General features: G+C 24.7%; 1 protein-coding gene across 3 annotated transcripts in view; it reads right to left on the reverse strand.

Annotated features, from left to right (window-relative positions):
* Window positions 1–18,802, reverse strand: part of Imp (IGF-II mRNA-binding protein) — a 75,018-nt gene that overhangs the window by 16,660 nt on the left and 39,556 nt on the right. Inside the window, exon 2 of one of the 3 annotated variants that reach the window (XM_065508025.1) lies at window positions 13,434–13,844. The exons of the other annotated variants lie outside the window; for them this stretch is intronic. Coding sequence (XP_065364097.1) covers window positions 13,434–13,453 — 20 coding nt within the window. The 5' untranslated portion in view covers window positions 13,454–13,844. The remainder of the gene's footprint in view (window positions 1–13,433; window positions 13,845–18,802) is intronic. 3 annotated transcript variants of the gene reach the window in all.

The following is an 18,802-nucleotide window of genomic DNA, read 5'->3' on the forward strand; positions in this document are numbered from 1 at the left end:
ACAACATCTGCGCAGGTCCAAAAAATATTGTAAATTATTGTTGCAATGGCCTTTATTCTATAAGGTGGCTGGTTGGCTTAATGATTTAGAAGTTTGTATAAAGAATTAAAGGAAATAGCCAGGAATTTTGTTGAGGAAATTGAAAAAAATCAGGAAATTTGTAAAGTTTCTTGGAATTTCATTAAAAAAGAAAACTCTTAGGTTAAGGAAACAATTACGAAAAGTAATACAGATTGCTTTCTTTAACATTAGAAACCTTTAATACATTTCCTGGAATCGATAAAATTCAGAATTGAAGAAATTTTAATTCCTTTCCTGGAATCGATTAAATTCAGGATTGAAGAAATTTTCCAAAGAGGTACCATCAACGTTTAGGAGATCTCCTTCAAATCAAAAATGAATTCCATGAATTTGCCAGAAGCTTTTCATAAGAGTTTCCTCTCACCAAAGAACTCTTAACCAAAACTCCACATGAACACAAACATTTCCAAATTGATCATCCTCTCCTCTAACTTTGGAAGAACTCCAAAGGAGATTCTTTGATATTTGAACTTCTAGTGAACACAAACATTTCCAAATTTAACATATTTGGGTTATAAACTCTACGAATCCTTTGAAGGAAGAACTCCAAACATAGAGGAGATTCTTTGATATTTGAACTTCTAGTGAACACAAACATTTCCAAATTTAACATATTTGGGATAGAAACACTACGAATCCTTTCAAGGAAGAACACCAAACATAGAGGAGATTCTTTGATATTTGAACTTTTCGTGAACACAAACATTTCCAATTTTATCATAATTGGGATAGAAACACTACAAATCCTTTCAAGAACTCCAAAGTTAGAGGAGATTCTTCCAAATTGGGATAGTAACACTAGGAATCCTCTCAAGGAAGAACTCGCCAGTTAGAGGAGATTCTTTGATATTGGAACTTCTAGTAAACAAACGAATCCTTTCAAGGAAATACTCCAAACATAGAGGAGACTAACAAATCTAAAGTTTGAAAGAAAGCAATTCAATTCCTTTCATGGTAAAGCTAAAATGATGATGATCTTAGGATCCTTCCAGGCTATCCTGTGATTCAGTAGATGATCTTGAAATAATGTTATAGGAGTTTCTATCATATTTGAACAAAATCTATGGTTTGAAAGAAGCTATTACATTCATTTAATGGAAGTAACGAATGGATGAGGATACTAACATCAATGGATGATCCAGTAATTCAATAAATGATCCGAAATGAAAGTTACAGGCGCCTTTCGAACAAATCTAAGCTGAGGCTACCCTATGTAAGGCTATCCTATGATTCAGTGGATGATCCTGATGCCACCTTATAGGAATTTTTTTCATATTTGAACCAAATCTATGGTTTGAAACAAGCTATTCCATTCATGTAATGGAAGAAACGAATGACTGAGGATACCAGCATCGATGGATGATCCCGTAATTCAATGAATGATCCTAAATGAAAGTTATAACAGCCTTTTCGAACAAATCTAAGCTGAAGATATGCCACAATTTACTCAATTCCTTAAATAAAACATCTGCTGTAAAGCTCTCCTCTGATCCTGATGACACTTTCTAGGAGTTTCTTTTATATTTTAAGCAAATCTAAGATTTGAAAGAAGCTATTCAATTTCTTTCATGGAAGAAACTAAAGGATGATGATCCTAGGATATATGGAAGAACCAACCATTGGATGAGGCTGCTAGCAGGATGGAAGGAAGATCCAATTATTCAGTGGATGATGCTGCTATCAGGTCATCAAAGGTTTGAAAGAAGCTGTTCAATTTGTTTCTTGGAAGAAACTAAAAGAAGAAAGAAAGAGAAATAAAAGAAGAGGATCGTTGAAAGATCCAACTATTCAGTGGATGATGCTGCTAGCAGGCTTTCATTCTCTCTATTCTCAAAATTTCTTAAAAACCTTGCAAGGATTTGGTATTTAAAATCAAAGGAGTCGAAATCTATCTCTCCAGTTTGTTGTAAGCAATGAAAAGCAGCCAATTCTGACTTAATGACCAAGATTTTCCAAAAAAAATTCCAAGTTGCAAATTCAGATCAAGAGAATGGGAGAATGTTCTCAGATATCTTGTAAAATATTAATTCTGAGGAAACAGACATTAAATTGAATGAAAAGCAGCCTCTTCTGACTCTCTCCTGTATTAGAAGATCCAAATATTCATTCATCATTCTCTCTATTCTCAAAATTTCTTAAAAACCAAGCCAGGATTTGGTATTTAAAATCAAAGGAGTCGAAATCTATCTCTCCATTTTGTTGTAAGCAATGAAAAGCTGCCTCTTCTGACTTCATTTCCTGAATTATACAAGATTTTCCAAAAAAAAAAAATCCAAGAAACGAATTAAGATCAAAGGATTGGGAAGAATGATCTCAGCTATCCTACAAAAGACTATTTTTTGTGGAAGTAGACAATAAACTGTCTCTAGTATTGTTGTCTCTCATATTTAGCCTTCATTTATTCTATTCTGACAAGATTTCCCTGAAGCTTTCCAAGGAGCAGCTCTTTTAAATCATAGGAGTTGAATGCTACTCTTCCAGTTTCGAAAGAAACGAATTAAGATCAAAGGAATGGGAAGAACGTTCTCAGATATCTTGTAAAAGATTATTTTGGAGGAATATTTTCTGTTTTTATGCAAGAAAAATCCTAGAAATTTTCCACGGAGAAACGATTTTTCTACTACAATTGAAAATAACGGCCTAATCCGGCTTCATTTCCTGTTTATATCTAGTAAATCTTGCATATTTCCCCGAAGCTTTCCAAGGAGGAGCGATTTAGGATAAAGAGGAGTTGAAAGCTACACTTCCAGTTTGTTTCGGGTTTAAAACCAGTATCTTCTGACTATAATTCCTGTACTTATGCAAGGAAATTTCCAGAAATTTTCCAAGGAGAAACGATTTTTCTACTAGAATTGAAAAAGAGGCCTATTCCGGCTTCATTTCCTGTTTATATGCAAGATATTCTAGATATAAACAGGATTTCCTCGAAGATTTCCAAGGAGGAACGATTTACGATCAAAGGAGATGAAAGATATTCTTCCAGTTTCTTATAAAATACTTTTTCGTTAAAATCAGTATCTTGACTATAATTCCTGTGCTTATGCAAGAAAATACCTAGAAATTCTCCAAGGAGAATCGATTTAAGACAAATGGAAATAAACGAATATTTGTTTCTATTAGAATTGAAAATAGCGGCCTACTCCGGTTTCATTTCCTGTTTATATGCTAGATTTTCAAGAAAATTCCAAGGAGAAACGATTTAAGATCAAAGTACATAGTTGGAAGCACTTAAATGCAACATCTGTCACAACAAATTTATTGTTTTCCTTTGCTAGAAAGAGTAGTGAACGAGACTTTCCTTTTCTAAGATGATTTACAATGGCTGAGTCTTGCGAAAGATTGTAATGAAGACCATATTGGAAATGTGACATTTTAAAAAGGAAGAAATTTATTGCTTTCCTTTGCTAGAAAGAGTAGAGAACGTGACTTTCCTTTCCTATGATGATTTACAAAGTCTAGAGTCTTTCGAAAGATTGTAATGAAGATCATATTGGAAATGTGACATTTTGAAATGAAGAAATTTATTGCTTTCCTTTGCTAGAAAGAGTAGCGAACGCGACTTTCCTTTTCTTAGCATGATTTAAAAAGGCTAGAGACTTTCGAAAGATTGTAATGAAGATCATATTGGAAATGTGACATTTTGAAATGAAGAAATTTATTGCTTTCCTTTGCTAGAAAGAGTAGAGAACGTGACTTTCCCTTCCTAGGATGATTTACAAAGGCTTGAGACTCTCGAAAGATTGTAATGAAGACCATATTGGAAATGTGTAATTTTGGAATGAAGAAATTTATTGTTTTCCTTTGCTAGAAAGAGTAGAGAACGTGACTCTCCTTTCCTAGGATGATTTACAAAGGCTGAGACTTTCGAAAGATTGTAATGAACATTATATTGGAAATGTGACATTTTGGAATGAAGAAATTTATTGCTTTCCTTTGCTAGACAGAGTAACGAACGCGACTTTCCTTTCCTAGCATGATTTACAAAGGCTGGAGACTTTCGAAAGATTGTAATGAAGACCATATTGAAAATGTGACATTTTGAAATGAAGAAATTTATTGCTTTCCTTTGCTAGAAAGAGTAGCGAACGCGACTATCCTTTCCTGGGATGATTTACAAAGGCTTAAGACTCTCGAAATATTGGTTTGAAGACCATATTGGAAATGTGACATTTTGAAATGAAGAAATTTATTGCTTTCCTTTGCTAGTAGCGAACGCGACTTTCCTTTCCTAGGAAGATTTACAAAGGATTGAGACTTTCGAAAGATTGTAATGAAGACCATATTGGAAATGTGACATTTTGAAATGAAGAAATTTATTGCTTTCCTTTGCTAGAAAGAGCAGCGAACCAGAATTTCCTTTCCTAGGATGATTTACAAAGTCTAGAGACTTTGAAAAGACTTTAATGAAGACCATATTGGAAATGTGGGCCTGATATTATGTTGAAATCGTAACAAATACGTTTTCTAGGGAAAAATGGTACCTAATACAGGCACGGATCCAGGTTAAACATTATGGGGGAGTGGATGTCCCGGTTTAATAAAAAAAAAAAATATTTTTTTTTCCTTTTTTATATTAAAATTTTATGGTTTTGGGGGGGGGGTGAATTTCACCCACGACTTAATAAAATTATTCTTGTTTCGAAATCAATTCAATTCTGCTAGAGTTGCATGAAATTTCCTCAAAAGAGAACAAATGATCGAAGATTACATGCTATTGCTTCGAAATCAATTCAATTATGTTAGATTTCCATGAAATTTCCTCAAAAAATTAAATAGATCTCTGAAAACCAGGGACTTTAGACTTATTTAATGACTAGCATTCTTAGGTCTAAATTTCTTTGATAATTTTTGGAGATATTCAAAAGAAAACTGAAGAAAATGATTTAATTTTTAGTAGAGAAGGATATTATAGCAATTAGTTTAATTACAATTAATTTGCTAACATAATTTAAATCTTCATATTTGGATATTCCGCCATTTTGTAAAATAAGTTTCCATTTCTTAAGTTATCTGTGAAAGTATTCTTGAAAAAATAAGATATTATTAGCCTTAGTAACCTCAATTCTAGTTTTTTTTCCTATTTTCAACAATACCCCAAAAAAATCTAGAGTAAATACCAAAAGTGTCTCAAAAAAACTTTGATTTAAATTTTATTTTATCAAATAAAAGATTTTTACTTTAGTAAATTTGTTAATTTAAAGATTTATAAAGCTTTAAAGGCTTTATAAATCTCAAAACCTTATTAATCAATAAAAAAATAATAAAAATTTCAGTTTTTTCCTTTAATTTACCAGCATTTGTTTAATTTTTGCCTTAAACCGTTATTATTAGCTTCTAAACAATGTGGCATCACTTAATCTGCTACCTCACACCCCGCCATATTAACAAAGAGATGCTGAGAGTATTTAATTGTTGTTGTTATTGCTACATTTTGCATTTATTTGCCAGCAACAAAAACAAAACAAATGGCGCTTTCTTTATATGGAGAAAAAAAAGGATTAATAACAAAGATTTCTTTTATTGTTGTTATTTTAAGGTGATTTTAATAATGGCGGTTACTTTCTTATAAATTAAATTGTTGTTGTTTTTGTTGTTTAAAGCAACAGGCTTAAAATATAGTTTTTGTTGTTTATAAAGTGCATGCATGCCTCCCCTATATTGCACTTTGTACTTTATCGTTAATGTTTGTTGTTGTTATTGCTGTTGCTGCTGTTTTTTTTTTTGTTATTTACAAAGATTTGTTTTGTTGCTGCTTTGCCCTTTTCAATTGAATTGTTTGCTAGCTGTTTTGTTGTTTTCTTTTGGTTTTGTTTTGATTATTTTTATTTTCTAACCTCATCATGATGTTTGGTTTTCTTTTTTTCTTCTGTATTTTTGTTTCATTTCACAGTGTGTGCATTTATTGCTTACTTTTGACTGTTTATATTTTTTGCTTTATTTTTTTTAGTTTTCGTTGGGTGTTGTTGACTTTTTGTGAATGACTTTTCTGCGTTTGTTTTTTTTTTGTATGTGTGTGATTGTTGTTGTTGTTTTTGTAGTTTTTGTTATTTATTTATGCAGATTTTCATACTTCTCGTCTTCTTGTTGCTCCTCTTGTTGGCGTCATCGACCCTTTATAGTTTTGTAACCCAGACACTAAACTATTTGTACTCCTTCCGTTTTTTTTGTTGTTGTTTTTCTCTTACTCTTTGATATTTTTAATGAAACAACAAAAACAAAACCATTAACCTGCTGTTTATGTGTTTGTTTTTGCAAGTTTTATGTTTTATTACATTTTATTTACATGCGGATGTGTATGAAAATACACCAGAATTGAATTTAATGTAATGCGTAATTGATTTTCCTTGAAAAATCATAAACCTTATACCTACATATAAAAATGTTATTGAGGTTTTTAGATTTGTTTAGATAGTGATTTACTACAGGGTATTAAATATGAATCAAATACAGTTAGCAATAAAATTTAAGGACAGTTTTTTAACAATAAATTTTTTGTCTTGAAATTGTGAAGTAGTTCATGATGTGACATGAATAAAATTATTATTTTACATATTTTCTAAAATTTTCTTGATAATTTCATTAAAACAAAAACTATCTTGTGATTAAAGTAAACAAAATAGTCTTTTATTTAAAATATTTTATTGACATTTTGAAAATTTTTGGATATTCTGAAATTTAGTTTGGGAATTTGTAATTTTTTTTTTTTGAAAACTTAAATATTTTTGTTTTTTTTATTTAACTCTTATATTTAAACGTTTTTAAACCCAAAAATAGCTTTTGTAGATTTTGGGTATTTTCAAAAAATGTTTGGGAATTCATATTTTTTTTAGTTTTTCCACAAAATCAATAATAATTTTATAATTGCTCAAATTAAATAGCTTTTTAGCTTGAAATTACTGTTTGGAGGTTTTGGGTATTTTGAAATTTTGTTTGGGAATTCTTGATTTTTGAGATTTTTTTTAGGAAAATTTATATATTTTTGCTTTTTATATTAACTTTAATATTTAAAGGTTTTTAAACCCAAAAAAAGCTTTTGTAGATTTTGGATATTTTCCAAAAAATTTTGGGAATTCATATTTTTTTTAGTTTTTCCACAAAATCAATAATAATTTTATGTTTGCTTATTAAAAACTTAAATTAAATAGCTTTTTGGATTGAAATTAGTGTTTGCAGGTTTTGGGTATTTTGAAATTTTGTTTGGGAATTCTTGATTTTTAGATTTTTTTTAGGAAAATTTATATATTTTGGATTTTCATATTAAACTTTTATATTTAAACGTTTTAAAGCCCAAAAATAGCTTTTGGACATTTTGGGTATTTTCAAAAAAAGTTTGGGAATTCATATTTTTTTTTAGTTTTTCCACAAAATTAATAATAATTTTAAGTTTGCTTATTAAAAACTTAAATTAAATAGCTTTTAGGTAGAAATTCGTCTTTGGATATTTTGGGTATTTTGAAATTTTGTTTGGGAATTCTTGATTTTTAAATTTTTCTTTAGGAAAATTTATAGATTTTTGGTTTTAATATTAAACTTTTATATTTAAACGTTTTTAAACCCAAAAATAGCTTTTGGGCATTTTGGGTATTTTCAAAAAATTTTTGGGAATTCATATTTTTTTTAGTTTTTCCACAAAATCAATAATAATTTTATGATTGCTCAAATTAAATAGCTTTTAAGCTAGAAATTAGGGTTTGGAAGTTTTGGGTATTTTAAAATTTTGTTTGGGAATTCTTGATTTTTAAGATTTTTTAGGAAAAAAGACAATATTTTTTGTTTTACTTATTAAAAACTTAGATTTAAAAGTTGTTAAACCCTATTTAAGCATTTGGATGTTTTGGGTATTTTGAAATTTATTTTGGGAATTCATGATTTTTTTTTAATTTTTTCAGAAAAAGTTTTATTTTTTGTTTTCTTATTGAAATCTAATATTTTTAAACATAAATTGGATTTTCGAAATTTTGGGTATTTAAAAAAAAAATGGGATTTCTAGATTTTTAAGTTTTTTTTCATTAAAAAAGTATTTTTTTTTATTTTTTTCCATGAAAACAGAAATATTTTTCATTTCCTTATTGAAATTTTACATTTAAGCATTTTTATAACCAAAATTAGCTTTTGGAATTTTTGGGTATTTTCAAATTTATTTTGGGAATTCATTATATTATAGTTTTTAAGTCTTTTTTAAGCAAAAAATTAGCTTCTGCAACATTTTTGTGAATTCTAATTAACTTTTTCCTATTAAAATCATAAATTTAAGCATTTTTAAGCAAAAATTATTTATTGGAAATTTTGGGTATTTTGAAATTTATTTTGGGAATTCTTGATTTTTATGATTTCTTTCAAAAATAAAGTTTTATTTCAACATTTTCCTATTATAATCATAAATTTAAGCATTATAAGCAAAAATTATTTATTGGAAATTTTGGGTATTTTGAAATTTATTTTGGGAATTCTGGATTTTTATGATTTCTTTCAAAAATAAAGTTTTATTTTAACAATTTCCTATTAAAATCATAAATTTAAGCATTTTGGTGTAAAATTATTTATAGGAAATTTTGGGTATTTTAAAATTTATTTTGGGAATTTTTGATTTTTATGATTTCTTTCAAAAATAAAGTTTAAAATCATAAATTTAAGCATTTTGGTGTAAAATTATTAATTGGAAATTTTGGATATTTTGAAATTTATTTTGGGAATTCTGGATTTTTATGATTTCTTTCAAAAAATAAAGTTTTATTTCAACATTTTCCTATTAAAATCATAAATTTAAGCATTTTAATGTAAAAATATTAATTGGAAATTTTGGGTATTTTGAAATTTATTTTGGGAATTCTTTTTTTTTCAACTTTTTCTATGAAAAAAATAAATATTTTTTCTTTTCTTATTGAAATCCCTCATTTAAGCAGTTTTAAGCTTAAAATTAGCTTTTGGAAATTTTGGGTATTTCAAAATTTATTTTGGGAATTCTTATTTTTTAAAGAATTTATTATTATTTTATAGTTTTGTGCTTCAAATTTTACATTTAAGCTGATTTTAGGTAAAAAATATTTATTGGAAATTTTGGGTATTTAAAAAAAATATTTGGGAATTTTTGATTTTTAAGTCTTATAACAAATAATTTATTACGTTAATTTGTTATTTATTTTAAAAATAAATTTTTCTTTTTCCTAAAAAATATGTTTCTCACAGCCTGTACAATTCCACCACATCTTTATTTTCTTTCCTCTTTTACAGATAATGTTTCTTTTTTTAAAAAAAAAAAAAAAACTGTGTAGTAAAATCTTATCGCAAAAAGTAAAACATAAAAAAATCTAAAAAAAAACCCCCAAACGTTTTTATGAATGAAAAAATTTCAACAAAAAAAAAACACAATTTTTTTTTCTGTATAAAATGCATTTTTTATATGGTTTACACTTTGTTGTTTTTGTTTTTCAAACAGCTTAATATTTTACGTTATCTTTTTAAAGTAAATATATATAAAAAAAACAGAAATATGTTGAATTATGTTCAGTTTAAATATAGCAACTCTTTTTAACACACTGTATTTAGTACAACAATACTATTAAATATAAAGCCATCTCTTTTCCACATTAAAAGTAAAATATTTACGCATTTAAATATGAAAACCAGAAAAAAATACTATTTTAATAGAAAAATATTACCATTAAACACAACTATGCAGCATTGTTTACAACTAGAGGAAAAGAGGAAAACAAAGCAAAGGATAGAGAGAGTGAGCGAAAGAGAGGTATCTCATTATTTACATTTACTAAATGTAACAGTTATTTATAATTACTGTATGTGTAAGTATGGGTGTAATGTTGGGTAGGTTTATTAGTTGTTGTTGTTGTTGTTTTGTAAATCAAAATAATAACTGTATTATATTGATGTTAAGCTATCAGTTTTTAATGTTTACCAAAGTAAACACAATAAAATTACAAATTATCAATAGGGAAACACGTGGTTAATGAAAAAAACTCTAGAATGAATAGGAATTTAAACAAAATTTCATAAAATCTTGTAATAAAAATGTATATTTTGTTCCATAAACCCAAAAAATTAAAATTTTTCTTAAACAAATTTCAAAAAATTCCTGTTAAATCAGCAAATTCTGAACAACACACTTTTTGCAAAATCGCCGATTTCTTAGCACTAAAAAACATGGTTTTAAATTACAGCAAAATTTTGTATGTATGCTTTATTTGTTTCTAAATAAAATGCCATGTTTATGATCTACAAATGCCAGCAGTTAAATAAATGGAATCTATAAATGAGGGGTGGGGTGGTCTAGAAGGAAATTGAAAATATGCCACACATTTTGTTGTCTATTATTAATGTCTGTTAGACAGTCAGCTCTAGACTTAAGAAAACTAAGACAGTTTTTGAACAGAAAACATAAAATAAAACACGTTTACAAATGTCTTATAAGCCTTTAAGTGTTTTTTTTTGTAAACACTATGAAAAAGCTACATTTACACCACTAACCAAGAAAACAAGCTCTCTGAAAAATCACAAATTTTATAAATTTCAGCAAAAATAATAAAATTTAAAAAAAAAATTTTGAAATTTCAGTTATTTTCATTATTTTTTGTTTTTCTTTTTGAAACCTTTCGTTTTCCCCAGCCGTTTATTGTGTTCAAAGTGTGTTTCAAAAAATTATTTATGGAAATAAACAACAGCCAACGACTTGAAAACAATTTTTCTCGCATAATCAGCGGAAAAATACTGGTACATAAAACTAGGTTTTTTTTACAAATGCAGTTGTTGTAGGCTTTAAAAACTGGGTTAAATATGAACAAAAATAAACACTCGCAAGACAGAAAAATATGTATTTAAGGAAATATTTGTGATATTGATACCAAATAAAAAAAAAATTTTGTAAATAAACTAAACTTGTTTAATTTTTTACAATTTTAACAAATTTTTCAATTAAAAAAAATTTTCTCAGCGATTTTTAAGCTTCATTTAGCGTTTCTCAGCAAATTTAGCTTTTGGAAATTTTGGGTATTTTGAAATTCATTTTGGGAATGCTTAATTTTTAGATTTTCCTAAGTAAACATATTTTATTTTATAGTTTTTTCTATAAAAATCTTATAATTAAGTCATTTTAAGCAAAAATATTGATTTTGGGATTTTGGGTATTTAAATTTTTTTTAGGAATTCAAAATTTTTAAGTTTACTTATTTTTTTTTATGTAAATCTTACTTTTAAAACATTTTAAACCAAAAATCAGCTTTTGGAAATTTTGGGGATTTTGAAATTCATTTTGGGAATTCATGATTTTTAAGTTATTCCAAGAAAAAAAGTATTATCTAAACAATTCTTAATGAAAAATGTATTGTTGTAACTTTCTTTCTATAAAATTCTAACATTTTGTCATTTTTAATATAAAAAATTGCTTTTTGGGAATTTTGGCTATTTTGAAATTTTGTTTAGGAATTCTTGATTTTTAAATTTTCATAATGAAAACAGAATTATTTTACTTTCTACCAAATTAAATCATAAATTTAAAAATTTTCAATGTAAAAATTTCACTTTGGGAATTCTGGGGATTTTAAAAATTTCTGGGGAATTAAATTTTTTTTACATAAAATATAAAAAGAAAGTTTTAGGGAATTCAAATTTGTTGTTAGATTTCATTAAAATTGAATATTCTAGTACTTTTTTCAAAATTTTGGCTAAAAAATTATTTCTGGTAATTTTGGGTATTTTGGAATTTTGTTTGGGAATTCTTGATTTTTAAATTTTCATGATGAAAACAGAATTATTTTACTTTCTACTTAATTAAATCATACATTTAAGCATTTTCAATGTAAAAATTTCACTTTGGGAATTCTGGGGATTTTAAAAAAGTTATTGGGAATTAAATTTTTTTTACACAAAATTGATATAAATTCAATTTTTGTATTAAATTTTCAATAATTTTAAAGGTGGCCATATTTTTGGGTCAAAAATTTGATAGTGGGGATTTCAATAAAGTTTTTGGGAATTCAAATTTTGATACTTTTTTTATTTTTATTGAGTTTTTTATAGTCTTTCCATTAATAATTTGTTTTTGGAAATTTTGTGTATTTAAAATATGTTCATGGGGGGATTCTGGGGATTTTAAAAAAGTTCTTGGGAATTATTTTTTTTTCACAAAAAATTGATATAAATTCAATTTTTGTACAAAATTTTCAATAATTTTTAAGGTGGCCATATTTTTGGTTCAAAATTTTATACAGGGGATTTTAAAAAAGTTTTTGGGAATTCAAATTTTGATATTTTTTTTTAATTTTTTATTTTTATTGAGTTTTTTATAGTCTTTCCATTAATAATTATTTTTGGAAATTTTGTGTATTTAAAATATGTTCACGGGGAGATTCTGGGGATTTTAAAAAAGTTCTTGGGAATTATTTTTTTTTTCACAAAAAATTGATATAAATTCAATTTTTGTACAAAATTTTCAATAATTTTAAAGGTGGCCATATTTTTGGGTCAAAATTTTATACAGGGGATTTCAAAAAAGTTTTTGGGAATTAAATTTTTTTGTTAAATTTTGATATTTTTTGTTAATTTCTAATTTTCATGAGTTTTTTATAGTTTTTCTATTAATAATTATTTTTTGGAAATTTTGAATATTTAAAAAAAGTTTTTGGGAATTTAGATTTTTTAATAAATTTCATTAAAATTTTAATTTTTTGTTATGTTACAGTTATTTTTACAGCTTTTATGTTATTTAATAACAAAAATATTTCTGGGGAATTTTGGGTATTTTTAAAATTTTCTTGGGAATTCAATTTTTTTCAATGAAATTCATAAAAATGTAATTTTTTGTTGGAAATTTTCAATAATTTTTAAGTTAGCTTTGTTTTAATCAAAAATTTAAAGGGAATTTTGAAAAAAATATTGGGGATTTCGAATATTTTAAAATTGTTTTGCTTTTTCTTTATTATTTACTTAATATTTTTTGTAAATTATGAAATTACTACCATGTTATACATATTTGATTAAATATTTCTGTATTCCAAGAATTTTTTATTGATAAAAATAACACACAACAACAACAAGAAGGCAACAACAATGATTTTGACAAATTCAGCTTTTAAAATTCAATTAAGGAAATACATATTTCTTCTATCAAACACAAAATGTGAGTAATTGTTAAAAAAAAAATTATTAAACAGAGACAAGAAATTTTCGCAAACAAATGAAATAAATTATCTATTTGTTAAACAAAAATGAGGCTAAACTAAACAACAAATATTAAATGATAAATACCTATAAAACAAAAAGAGAACTGCTATAATATTTAAGAGAGAATATGCCAATGTTTTTTCTAAATAAACTTAGAAATTATTTTAAACAAAACTCACCGTTGTTGATAACGTGCCATTTTGTAGATTTTCTTATTTAATTAATAGTATAATTTTTTACAACAACAAAATGTTTATAAACAATGTTTAGTTGTAGGTTTTTTTCAGCAAGTAGCAAGCAGTGTTTAAAAAAATCTTATAAAAATGTTTGTTTAACAAACTTTTTTTTTATAAAAATATTTGATTTTTTTTAAATAAATTATAATAGAATTTAACAATATTTACACTTTTTTTTTAATAGATATATTGGAAAAGTTAACAAAAATTTGGCACTTTTCTCTTAATTTTCTTTTTGATTAAACACTCTTTGCATCAAATACAAATTGTTTTGTTTACTCTTTTATTATTTGGATCGTTTTTGTTTTGCTCTTTTAAAGTTTCTGGTTTTCTCTTTTATACAGTAAATGTTGGCTGTTTATTTAAAGAGAAATTTTAATACAATTTTTGTCGTTTTTAAACAAGATTTTTGGTTATATCAAGGGGATTCCAAGGCACAATACAATTTTTTTAAGAAATTTCTTTATTTTCTACAATTTTTGAAACTTAAAGAATGTTTATTTTTTATATCTTTTAGACAAAACTATTAGAACTAAAAAGTCATTTTGAAATTTCCATCATATAAAAAACTTAACGAAACTTTATTTTCTGAACAGAAAAGTTTTAAAACAAACTTCTCAAATATTCGTGTTTAGGATCTAACATATTATTTAAATTGAGACAAATTTTTAATTTTTGTTAATTTAAAAAACTTAACGAAACTTTTTCTTCTAAACAGAAAATATTTGAAAAAAACTTTTGCAATATTCGTGTTTAGTATGTAACATATTATTGAAATAGAGGGAAACATTTAATTTTCGTTAATTTAAAAAAACTTAACGAAACTTTATTTTCTAGACAGAAAAGATTTGAAGAAAACTTTTCAAATATTCGTGTTTAGTAGCTAACATATTATTTAAATGGAGACAAATTTTTAATTTTCGTTAATTTAAAAAACTTAACGAAACTATATTTTCTGAACAGTAAAGTTTTGAAAAAAACTTCTCAAATATTCGTGTTTAGTAGCTAACATATTATTTAAATTGAGACAAATTTTTAATTTTTGTTAATTTAAAAAACTTAACGAAACTTTTTTTTCTAAACCAAAAATATTTGAAAAATATTTTTATTATTTTCATTAATAAAACATCAGCTTTTGTTGAAATCAGCAAAAAATTTTCAATTTTGTTAATTTAAAAAACTTAACGAAACTTTATTTTCGAAACCAAAAATATTTGAAAAATATTTTTATTATTTTCATTAATAAAACATTAGCTTTTATTGAAATCAGGAACAAATTTTCAATTTTGTTAATTTAAAAAACTTAACGAAACTTTTTTTGTCGAAACCAAAAATATTTGAAAAATATTTTTATTATTTTCATTAATAAAACATCAGTTTTTATTGAAATCAAGAACAAATTTTCAATTTTGTTAATTTAAAAAACTTAACGAAACTTTTTTTCGAAACCAAAAATGTTTGAAAAATATTTTTATTATTTTCATTAATAAAACATCAGCTTTTATTGAAATCAGGAACAAATTTTAATTTTTGTTAATTTTTAAAACTTAACGAAACTTTATTTTCGAAACCAACAATATTTGAATAAAAATTTTACTATTTTCATTAATCAAACATCAGCTTTTATTGAAATCAAGAAACAAATTTAATTTTTGTTAATTTAAAAAACTTAATGAAACTTTTTTTCGAAACCAAAAATATTTGAATAAAAATTTTACTATTTTCATTAAGCAAAGATCAGTTTTTATTGAAATCAGCAACAAATTTTCATTTTTGTTAATTTAAAAAACTTAACGAAACTTTTTTTTTGAAACCAAAAATATTTGAATAATATTTTTATTATTTTCATTAATAAAACATCAGCTTTTATTGAAATCAGGAACAAATTTTCAATTTTGTTAATTTAAAAAACTTAACGAAATTTTATTTTCGAAACCAAAAATATTTGAAAAAAACTTTTCATATATTGATCTTTAACGAGCAACATATAATACAAATCAAGAAAAAATCTTCATTTTTGTTAATTTAAAAAACTTAACGAAACTTTTTTTTGCGAAACAAAAAATTTTTGTAATCTTTTTTTATTATTTTCATTAATAAAACATTAGCTTTTATTGAAATCAGGAATAAAAATAAAATTTTTGTTAAATACAAAACCTAACGAAACTTTTTTTTGTCGAAAATAAAATATTTAAAATTTTTGTTTATCATTTTCTTTAATCAAATATTAGCTTTTATTGAAATCGAGAAAAAATTTTAATTTTTGTTAATTTAAAAAACTTAACGAAACAGTTTTGTCTAAAACTTAAGCATTTATGGGATCATTTTCTTATAATTGTTTAGCTTACTTAAGCCGCTATTGAAATCTTTTAATATTTCTTATAAATATCGCTTTATAAAACTTAACGAAAATTTATTTTTTAAAGGAACTTCTATCAATTAACAGTTTTTCCATTTATTAAAGTAAAAATATTTTAGTTTTCCTTAACAATAATTATTTGATTAAAATTCCTGTTTGCTTTAAGTTTTTTTAAATAAAATTGCTTTTTCAATTGAGTTAAAGAGTTAAATAAGTTTTTTTTAATAACAATCTTTCAGTTGATCCTGTTATAATTTGCATTTTGTGCTAACTTCTTCTGTTTTGCAAGTAACAATTAAAAATTATAGAATTTCTTTTATTAAAATTAAATGTTTTCTTTCTCTTATTTTATTTAATCAAAATTTCTGTAATAGTTTCTTTAGTTTGTGTGTTTTTTTTTAATTTCCTTTCCTTTTTAACTTCCGTTTATAACAGGAAAGCTAATTTATAAATTACTATTTCATTAAAAAATTATCATCACGTTTATTTTATGTATTTTTCTTTGCTATAAAAGTAGGCCTGTGTGTTTGGTCACACTTAATTGAAGTTACAATAAATAATATTTATTTAGAAGAGCAGAAATGGCAAAACTAGTAAAAAGCGCTAAATTGATTAACACAATAGTAAAATAATAATAATAAAAAAAACAACACCAAGAAGCACTTAATAATATTAAAATGTGAAAAAATACAAAAAAAAAAAAAAAAACTAGGTCAACTATACAAACTTAGACAGGGGTAAACAACTTAGGGAAACATTTTAAACACACACTGTAAAAAACAACAATAACAACAACGACCATTATGGCAGTAAAAAAAAACAAAGTAAAGAGAAAATAAATACAATAATAATGACAATTGTACAAGAAGAAAAAGAAATTGCTACAGTGTGAGAAAGAAAGAGAGAGAGTGAGAGTAAATGGGTGCAGAAAGAAAGTAAATAACTAAAAACATTACAAAGGGGAAGGGGAGCCTGATTTAGTTAGAAAAGAGCAAAGAAAATTACAAATTAGGGAAGATGATTGAATATTTTCAATAAATTTCGTAATTTAGGGAAAAATAAACACAATTTTCATTAGCAAACACAGCTAGCTCTAAAATAAACATAAATTTAAATAAAAATAAAACAAAATCACAAATAAAAACCTAAAGGATGCAATTTTAACTAATAATTCTATGAAAATTTGTTATATTTGTGCTAAATATTAAACAAATTAAACTCTTCTAAACAAACTCAATGAATTTTAATTAAATTTAAGGATTTTAAACAAATTAAAACCAAGTTTTTTATGAAAGTGCACAAAATTAAATATAAAACTAATTAAACACTGTGTAACTATAATAATTCCCTAAAATTTAATTCAATTTTTATTATTTTAAACAAATTAAAACAAATTTTTTTATTATTAAAGACAACATTACGCCTCATCATGTAAAACTGGCATTTTGTAACATATTTTTATAGAGAATTGTGTAAACTTATGAAATATGTAATATTTTTTATTATTTCTTTCATATTTTATCCAAATTCCTTTAATTTTTTAATAAAACATCACAATTTTTTATATCAAAGCAAAATTCTTCTTCTTCTTGTTCTTCAAAGCAAAATTAAACAAATTTGTTGTTATTAGAATGCTGCCATATTTCTTCCCTACAATAACAACAATGGAATGAGAGCCACCGTATGGTTTAACATGAATTTAGCGGTTATTTAACAGCAAAACTGAGGGTTCTAGGAAATTAATAGTTTTTCTTGGAATTTTTAACGGAATATGAAACAAAAAGTGTTTGAAATGGAAACTTTATACATACTTTTATAAATTTTAATAAAATTCAAGTGATTTTCTTTTTTATTTAACAAAAATTTTAATATTTTATGAGTTTTTCTTGGAAAAACCGAGATTTTCAAAGAAATAATGAAGGAAAATTAAACAAAGCTGACGTTTCGTAGAAAAACCTAGATTTTTAAAGAAATTATTAAGGAATATGAAACAAAAAGTTTTTGAAATGGAAACTTTTACAAATCTTAATGCAGTTCAAGTGATTTTCTTTTATATTTAACAAATATTTTATCATTTTAAAAGTTTTTCTTAGAAAAAAACCGACATTTTTAAAGAAATTATTAAGAAAATTAAACAAATAGTGCTTGAAATGGAAGTTTAATAGATCTTTTTATAAAATTTAATAAAATTCAAGTGATTTTCATTTATATTTAAATAAAATTTTATAATTTTAGCACAATTTTTGTATAATTAAGCCAATTAAACTCTAAAATACTATAGAATGAGAGCCGCCATGTTGTTAATTATGAATTTATCAGTTATTTCAATGCAAAATTCCTAATTTTTAAGAAAAAATACGAGGTTTTTTAAGAGATTTTAAGGAAAATTAAGCCACAAGTGTTTGAAACTAAAAATTAATAGCTAACGATAAATTTGTGTCATGACAAACGTCAAAATGTTTGTCAATATAAAAAATGATCAGGTATAGTCCCCATTTATTAATATTATTGCTTCATTATGACAAAATTGTTACTGCTTTTGCTTAAACAACTTTGATTTGACAACAAATGTCATTAATTGTTGTGATAAATATGTGTCAAGTATAGACAGGGGATTTTGTTAGGTGGAGACGGCAATAAAAGAAATAGAAAGGCGGTAAAATTCTTTATATTTTAGAAAAATCTAAAGATTTAAAGAAAATCAGCTAAAATTCGCTTTATTTTAGAAAAAAATAAGGAAAATCATTGCAAATTCTTTGAAATTATTTCCAAACTCCAAAATTAATAACAATTTTTCAAGCTGGGTCTTGATAAATCAGTGAAAACTGTATAATAGAGTTAAATTTTTATTCAAAAGGAACAAGAAATTTAAATTTTTGGAAAATTCTTGCCTATTTAGCAATAAACTTTCATTATTGCAGATAAATTTCAAAATTATAAATTTATTCTTATC

The sequence above is a fragment of the Calliphora vicina genome, chromosome 4, assembly GCF_958450345.1.
Source record: "Calliphora vicina chromosome 4, idCalVici1.1, whole genome shotgun sequence".
Taxonomy (NCBI): domain Eukaryota; kingdom Metazoa; phylum Arthropoda; class Insecta; order Diptera; family Calliphoridae; genus Calliphora; species Calliphora vicina.